This window comes from Scylla paramamosain, chromosome 5 (genome assembly GCF_035594125.1).
Source record: "Scylla paramamosain isolate STU-SP2022 chromosome 5, ASM3559412v1, whole genome shotgun sequence".
Taxonomy (NCBI): Eukaryota; Metazoa; Arthropoda; class Malacostraca; order Decapoda; family Portunidae; genus Scylla; species Scylla paramamosain.
This window is the reverse complement of record NC_087155.1, coordinates 26,160,056-26,169,038: the sequence shown is the minus strand read 5'-3', so window position 1 is coordinate 26,169,038 and position 8,983 is coordinate 26,160,056. Positions and strand designations below refer to the sequence as shown.

General features: G+C 46.0%; 1 protein-coding gene across 2 annotated transcripts in view; it reads left to right on the top strand.

The window, feature by feature from the left end:
* Positions 1 to 83: 83 nt before the first annotated feature.
* The window catches only part of LOC135100740 (alpha-crystallin B chain-like), a 19,766-nt gene continuing 10,866 nt past the window's right edge, over positions 84 to 8,983 (top strand). The window contains exon 1 of one of the 2 annotated variants that reach the window (XM_064003960.1): positions 84 to 454. In XM_064003960.1, coding sequence (XP_063860030.1) covers positions 270 to 454 — 185 coding nt within the window. In that variant the 5' untranslated portion in view covers positions 84 to 269. The remainder of the gene's footprint in view (positions 455 to 8,983) is intronic. The other variant, XM_064003961.1, reaches the window with a different exon arrangement.

Here is an 8,983-nt window from a genome sequence, read left to right as displayed (position 1 = left end):
ATGCAAAATTATCATCAAGAGAACATACTCGAACATTGGCAACTGGGTGGCGTCAGTTGCCATCCTGAGGGGCGGCGTCTGGTTGGTGGTGGGGGAGGTGGGGGTGGTGGTGAGGGGCGCGGCGCGGGGCTGGCGTGCCTCAGCCTGCTTCCCCCCTCCGCTCCGGCTCTTCCCACGTCAGTCTGCCAGGAGCATCCGAACCGGGTGGAGAAGCCGTACGGTACACTTGTGACTATCTTAGCGCTCTACCTCCACTGCACGAAAGCACAATGGAAGGCTTCAAGCACATCCCTGTCAAGCTCGGAGACTTCAGTGTTATCGACCAGGAATTCAACTCCATCCGTGAGAGGTTTGATTCAGAAATGAAGAAGATGGAAGATGAAATGTCTCGCTTCCGAAATGAACTGATGAACCGGGAGTCTGCTCTCTTCCAGCGCTCCATGCTTACTTCCAGGTAATGGCATTTGTTTCCATGAATTGCTTGGGTCTCTTACCAGTCTTTAAACACAAAGGGTTGAGTTGACAGGTTTTACTGAGCGTGACAGGGCTTGGAGGAATGCCGGGGCGTGTTCGCTGTTAGCTCGTCCATGTTCGGGGAGGCGGCGTGGAGGGATGGGCATGGGGAACTGAACGTGGAGAGGCCTGGGGCAAGGATTGGGGAGGGTGCCTTGCCATCACAGCCATGTCTTGTAGTTTGCCCTGAACACTAAACCGGTGTTTACAGCACCGGCTGCAAGGACTGGAAATTTTATGACATTCCATTGTAGATGCTGGATGCTGTGAGGATGTAGTGCTTGGCCTGTTATTGATAATTTTGCAAGTCCTGTATTGTAGCCAGCGATACCCATTGTTGCATTTTGCTGTCTGAGAAGTGTATCTGACAATGGCCTTCACCTGAAGCAGAGACACTGTATGCGTGTGACATTTCCAACAGACGTAACATTAGCCGAGGTATATCTGAGGTACGAAGAGTACAGCTGGGGACAGCTGTCTTGTAATACGCCGAGGTGGGAAGTGTTGCTCCCGAAGGGATGAACAGGACTGAGTATGTGTTTGTTTCATAGTAAGAGAACGAAAGCTTTAACAAGGTCACAGGGTACGACTGTTTCAATGGGATTTCATCGATGGATGCTTGGTGATATAAGTAGTAGTAGGTAAATTTAATTTCCATCGTTACGTGCCCACGAGCACGTGGACAATATTGCTAGTAGGAGATTGCCCGATTTTTTTCTTTTTTATATATAGCAAAAAAAAAAAAAAAAAAAAGCGGCCGCGGGCTAAGTTGCCTCAAGAAAATTTCTGTTGTTTGAGGCATGGCTGTCAGTAACGGCCGCCAAGTAACGGTTATCCTGTTCCTGCAGTACCCTCTATAACCCAGCAGCCTCTATAGCTGACCTTACCGCGCCGCCAGAACATGAATACCACTCGATTGTAATCTAATGTCATTACCACTTTTTTTGTTTTTCAGATTCTCTCTCTCTCTCTCTCTCTCTCTCTCTCTCTCTCTCTCTCTCTCTCTCTCTCTCTCTCTCTCTCTCTCCAGGACAGTGTGGGGTTCCTCATGTGTTGTGCTTGTTCTTTCCTGCTCTGAAGTTAAGCGACACACCCTCTCCTGAAGAAATGCAACATCTAACCACATTTATTTATGAGTGAGTTAATCCTTACCGTAACAGAGTAGACACCACCGAAATTTCTAGAAACACTACTCACTTGTTACATCGCCGAATAAAAAGTATGAATTGGTAACTTGCTTGTCGGTAGCGTACGAGGAGGCGGCGATGGCTGCGTCACTTTCTATTTTTATGGTTGCCGTTTTATTTATTTACCTGTTTTATCAAGATTATGTAGGCTGCATTGTTTTCATTATTTATGTTCAAGTTGTAAAATTTATGCCACGGCCGTATTCTTGCGATAACCTCCAGCTCCGGGCTTCGTTTCCGAAAGCCTTGGGAAACTTCACCGACGAGAAACGTTTTACAGAATGCCGTACAGGAAAACTTAATTATATAAAATAGAAAACCGAGTGCTGCTTTGCGTTATGTCATATACAGTTCTCGCAGGGGTTAAAATGGAAGATAATATTTTAGGATATAGAGATATTCATAACTTCCGGTAACAACTGATCAAATGGTTGTCGTGCGCCGCAACAAAGTAATTAATTGCATCAAGCAGTAATGATTAATATTTCCGCCTCTCTCTGTAGGAATTTAGATTTAAGTAAAGAGCATCTCTATTCACCCATTGCTTGGCGGCTCTCATGAAATTCCTGCGTTACCCGCCTCGATGCGGCAGCCCCTGTATGTCATGTTACACTCAACTAATGGTGGGTCGATGGGTCCGCGGGGTAACCCATCTTTGGCTCGTCACTGCCCGAGATGAATAGTACTTTGTTCATTATTAAATTTATGGATTACGGTGAATATTACTTTGTTGATCACTGGAGTTTTGTCGTGTTACGGGGTGAATATTACTTTGTTCATTAGCGAATTCTTGCATTACGTGAATATTCTTTTGTGCAGTAGCTATATACATAATTCTTGTTACGGTGATATTACTTTGTTCATTACCGAATTCTTGCATTACTGTGAATATTACTTTGTACAACCCAGAATTCTTGTATTACGGTAAATAACTAAATATTACTTTATACATGACATAATTCTAGTATTTCGGTAAATATTACTTTGTTCACTATATGTAGAATTCTTGCATTACGAAACCTTGGGTCGCTTGACAACTATCTGGGTTAATGATGACATTCATTATAAAATTACTCATTGCTTTATTGCACATATTGCACATGGATGCACTCCACAAAGTTAGAGATAAAACGTCATTGAATTAGGAGGGATAATAGTGCTGGTGGTCCACTGTTTCTAAGTGGAGAGATAGAAGAGAGCGAAAAAAAAAAAAAAACGCCTTATAGTGTGGTGTGGTTGGAGGGCGTCAAATGCTCCGTGCTTGGGTGACGCCCTTCGTTCCTACGTGGCGGGGTGCCGCCCTTTCCCGCGGTGCCACGAGGAAGGGACCAGGATGATGGCCTTCTTGGTACACTCCCTTAATCTCCAGTCATGCACCGCCGCCCTCACCCACCCAGGGCCCAGTAAGAACCCATACACCAAGGACTTTTTGTGTCCCTTCTCGTTTCCTTTCCATCCTCGCCCATTCCTCTTTACCCTGTCAGCGGAAGGTTGTCCTACTTAACTCACGGTTTTTGTTAATTTTTCCACCATCAATTCTCTCTCTCTCTCTCTCTCTCTCTCTCTCTCTCTCTCTCTCTCTCTCTCTCTCTCTCTCTCTCTCTCTCTCTCTCTCTCTCTCTCATGAATTTCTCAGTAATAGTTTCCTTCCCGTTGGTTGTGTCCTGTAATCCACTAAGATAATCAATACGCCTTAGCACTCGCCACATTTCACATGCATAACCTACTCCTCTCCCCCTCTCTTCCATACCTCAGCCCTTCATTCCTTTACATACAAGGCCCCAGCCTCTCCGCGCCCCCCGCCCTCTCCACCCCTCAGCTACAAAGACATCACATTGACGAAAGGTACCGTATACTTAACCCGTGTCAACAATTTTACATAATTATGGCGGACTCCTTTCAATTTGACGTTCGTAAGGGTGAGGTTGGGGAGCAGGATGGTAGTAAGGAGCAGGGTGTTCTTGCTTGAGTGGTGGGTGTATGGGACTAGGGGCGTGGGATGTATATGGAAGAACTTAGTGGTGTGACCTGGTAGTGAAGATAAGAGCATCGTCCCAACAGCCTCCTCCTGCCACATCTCGTTTAGGTTTTAAAGGTATTAGCTTTGCCACGTGTTCCTGCTGGGGTTGTATCGGGGGACACACACACACACACACACAGTGACTCAGCATTAAAGAGCGGAATGCAGAGTGCGAGTTGTTCACCTTATGCTTATCTTTAGTTCATTTTTGTATCCTAATGTTTTTGCCGTACGTCGTTGAAACTTCTGTGAAGTGAGTGAAAGGGGTAAAGGCGTGCCGCTGGTGTTGTTACTAGCAGGTGCGATAGTGACGCTATGAAGAGATAACGATGAAGATCAATGATAGTGATGATGACGTCAACACCAGTGATAAAGGAGGGAGGGTTTACATGGCTATGATTTGCTGGTTTCTGGCAACGATCACCGCCAGCTTCGCCTCATCTTACCAGAATATTTTCGGTATCATCACTATTACTGCCACCACTATCAAACGCCCGCCACGAAATATTTAGAACAAAGAAGCGGGTGTAGGAGAGGGAGATCTTGTTATCTTTTCTATTATTCACGGTCTGTAGCATGAGGCCAAACGACTCCCCCGAATACGGAATATGTAATAGCTTTCATGATATGTTGCCTCTTCCTGCTATAAATATTTGTTATCTAAATACCTTAAACGCAAGACGCCATCAGGCCTACACGTGGCAGCTCCAGCATGAAACACATTTATTTCCACCTATTATCCTCATCCTGAAGCAAATCTTTTAAAAGTTCCCTGATGTTCTGCCTATCTTTTCACCTGTCGGCTCACCCATCAGTTTTTATGTACCCGTTTTTACACCAGCATCATCTTGTGCGTTGGAAAGGTTAATCCGCTGCGGCGGCCTCTAACGGGAGCAGCCGAAAGAAAAAAATGCTTGTGTATTTAATCTCCTCGTCCATATGCGCATAGCCAGATGATGTTTTCATTTGTGTTGCCTCGATAAGGTGCCACTCAAAGGCTTGAAATGCATTTGTTTGGTTATTTGGTAAACTTAACTCGAGAAGCAATGGGCACAATTGAGAGAAGGATCACACACACACACACACACACACACACACACACACACACACACACACACACACACACACACACATCAGTCAGTCATTTAGCAGAGGGCGTGCTTCCGTGCTTCCATCATCGCACCATAAAACTAAAATTAACCAACTTTCTCTTACTTGCAGAACCGTGTTTCCGTTTTCTCTCGGGTAATGTTTTTAACTCCTGATAGTTTTAAATTTCGCTTGGGTCTGAGGCTGCCGGTATTGCAGTGGTAGTGCTTTGCTTGGGTGTACGAAGTTACGAACCTTTCCCTCTGGCCAGCACACACAAACAGCATGCGTCGGTAAACACGGATGCTCGCAGGCACTCAGACGGGCCCAGATAGTGGCGCCGGGGCCTGGTGGCGGGGCGGTGAGGGATGGGTGGCTGGGTGGGTGGTGCGGGAGTAAAGCAGCCAACAGGTCCATCACAGCTGTTGAGTCTGGCCCGCTGCCTCGCTCCTTTCCAGTAAGAGGACGAGACGTGAAGCCGTGAATTGTGGAACAGGGCATTGGTATCCCATTACTTAATGAAGTATTTTATTTATTTGGTTGATAGTAAATGAAGGTTCATAGGGGATTATTTGCTTTCCTATCTAGTGCATTTTCAGTCATTTTTGTTTTATGCAATTAAAACCTGAAAAAAAAAAAAATCATCGATATTAGTTGCTTCCATTGCCAACAATCCTAACTGCGTAATATTTTTTCTACGGATTCCTAATGTATCGCAGTAAATCAAGAATGCATATTTCAAAATTGTTAAGCTTGTCATTTGAATGGAATTTTAAGTGCGGAACATGAGGCATTATTGTAATCAGCGATCCAACAATGTCGGCAAACGGACATAGCTTTGAGTGCTGCTGTTTGATGGTTCACCGATATTACGGCTCACCTGTGGGACCAATGATTTGACCAAGGTATTATTTAGATCCTGACTTTGACAGTCTGACACCTCGGTAATGCGTCATGATCGTCCTGCCCACCACACCTGCCAGCGCGAGGCCCCATCCCTGCCCAGCACACCTCTCGACGGCCCCTTGTTAGGCCCTTAGGAGATGCTTGAGTAGTCTGTAGTATCCACCCCTTTAGTCTGGCACGGTGACATGAGGCAGGATCAAGGAGGAGTACTTGTGTGTGTGTAGGGGGGGGGGGATGAAGCCTGCCCAGTGACAAGGCTTCCATCCTATTTCTTTCCTGTTAATTTCTTTGTGTTATTTCTCACGCTCCCTAAATAACAAGTGGCGTGAGTTGTGTGTCATGGCCTCTTCCTTACCCTCCCCCTTGCTCTCTACTCCTCCACCTCTTGTCGTTCTGCCATGTCACTCGTGCCACTACACACGCCCCTGGCTCCCCTGTATTGTCTCGGCCGTGAAGAGCACTTACAGCTTCTCACCATTTGTTGTTTAAATGACTTGTCCAAACTTCACCTCGCACCCCAACAGTTTCAGGGCTGGTGTCGTTCTTGTCACCATGTTTTGGGTGCGCCGTATTTTATTTTATTTCTTTAAACCTGTTCACCGTCATCCGTTTCTCCTTTTTTTTTTATATCATATTTCTTCGAGGAGTCTCTGCCGGTGTTCGTGTGGCTCGTACCGTCACCACTGACAGATTCCAACACCGACACTCCTTATCCGCCTTCTCCTCCTATCGACACATCCTCGGCGACCCTACACTGCGCCGGCTTGTTCTCTGCCCCGGAAGCTGAATGTCAACCAAAAGTGGCGATGATGATGAAAATAAACTTCTTCGAGTGCTTTCGATGTTTGACACTCAAGCCGTTTCCGTCCGGTCAATGTACATAACGTAGGATGTAAAAATAGAAGAGTGTACACATACTACGTTTGATAAAGTGCCCTATTTAAAGCTGAATTAGCTAAACATTCCATACTGTTGCCCATTTCTTACGTCACCGTTTTCCCTCCTTTGGGTGTATGTGTGGGTGTGGGTGCTGCGGCTCGTGCATGACAGTCTCGAACAGCTTTGCAGGAACTAGAAGGCCGTGTGACTGTATTATGAAAAGATTAGGATTAAACCAATGCTGCCGTGAGGAAGAAATGAGGAGGGATAATGCAGCAATTCTTGTGTTGTCCTTACTCATAACGTACTGGGACTGACAGGTTCCTATAAGTGGTGAAGGTTGGTTGCTGTGTCTACGTGGGCATGCAGGGACTGGAAGTGCGTATGGTTGCGTTACGAAAAGATCAAACCAGTGCTGAATAGGTTTCTAAATGTAGCGAAGGTTTGTTCCTTTGTCTCCTTCCCTGAGCTTGCATGGACTGGGAGAGCGTATTGAGATGACTAACCCAGTGCTACCCAGTACAAGGAGGAAGTGCGGAGGGATAATGCAGTGATTCTTGTGCAGTCTGTACTCATAACATGCCCGGGCACGCATCGCCGGGACTGACAGGTTTGCAGAAGAGGCGACGGTTAGTCCCTGTGTCAGCGCGAGCATGCACAGTCTCGGCGGTCGCGGAGTGCGGCTCAAGGTTGCAGGTAACAAGGCCCCTGTTGGTTGTGGTGGTGGTGGTGGTAGTGGTAGTGGTGCTGTTGCGTCACCTTGCACCTGACTTGGCTTGATGCCCGCCCGTCCGCATCTTTCCCGAAGACGCCCACACCTTCCCTCACTTCATCCGTCATCTTTGTTTGTTTGTTCTTCAGTTTAGTTGCTCATTGTTGGAATACCTTTTATGCGCTGTGCTTAGGAATGTGGCGCCGCCCGTGTCACGCCTAAATGAACCTGCCCACGCCCACCTGCTCCTCCTCGTAAGACTTGGACGTATATGTACAACAAATTTAGCTCTTTTTATGTATTTCCTTCTTTCTTTAGGCGTCACGGATATTTTTTTAACTCGGCATTCCAACATTATTAATTTCCTCTCTTCTGAAGTTCCGTAGGACGTCACCACTTTTTCTTTCTTTTACTACGAAGCCTTTAAAGGAATGGCTTCGCGGACATTCTTTCCATGAACAGGTTGTGCAAGGTATGAGTCACACCTGGCGGAGGAGCGGAGGTAATGGGGATGGAGGGCAGGACAGGAGGAGGAGGAGGAGGAGGAGGAGGAGGAGGAGGTAGTGGTGGTGAAGATCCTTCCGGCATAGCTTACGTTAGAAAAGTGTTGATTTTTTTTTCTATTAGTTATGTGGCATTTGGTTTAGTCTTTGGGTGTAAACCTAGGAAGGCGTTGGCTGCTGGCTGACTTGAAGGGAAATGAATTGTTGAGTGATTTTTTGGCCCACTGAGGCGTGTGTGGCAGGGTGTGACATTCTTGCTGCTGTAATCTTCACTTGGCATGGCTCTTCGGGTGAACTTAACGAGATTACTCAAAGGTGAACTACTTGATTGTGTAGGGTTATTTGAATTTAGATGTGGCTTTTTGATGGCAGTGCTGAAGATGAGTCATTCCTAGCTACTTTTAAGGTAGTGTTAGGTTAAGAAAGTTGGGTTAGGTTAGGGAGTGGGGCTAGTTACATTAGATTACATTCGGAAGGCGGGGTTAGGTTAGATTAGGTTAGGGTAGGAAGGTTGTGTTAGGTTAGATTCGATTAGGTTAGGAAGATGGAGTTAGATTAAATAAAGCTAGATTAGGAAGATAGCGTTAGGTTAGGTTAGGTTAGGATGGATGAAATAGGTTAGGTTAAGTTAGGTTAGGATTGATGATGGGATAACTTGGTCTATTTCAACTTGATCCATCTCATCACTTGTTTGGATGGCTAGTCTAATGTGATCGTAGTATTCCTCTCAGCCTTCGCAGTCCAGGTGGTGGCGCCGCTTGCCTGCCTGCCGAAGGACATTCTTTGCATAATCGTATGTGGTCATCTTGAATACTTAAGCGCTCAGTCTCCGCTGCTTTTAACAGACTCTAATGGAAGTTATATGGGTTTCCAGTGATGTTTTCGTGATTCTAGCGACGCATTAAGAAGATAAATTCTGGATTATCAATAAGAAACACATCCACAAGAAGCCGACTATTCATGCATGTGGTCTTTGAAAATAGATGAAAACAGCCGTGATAAGAGAACAAAGCGTGTGAGAATACGGGCCATGTTGGTACACGTATATTATTACCCAAAATCATTCCAAAGTGGGAGCCTTGACGCACGCCCTGAGTGAAGCCGATTTGAAGCATGACTCAATTGGGAATGAATCACGCCTGAAAGGGAGGTGGACGAGGGTGACTCACTCCGC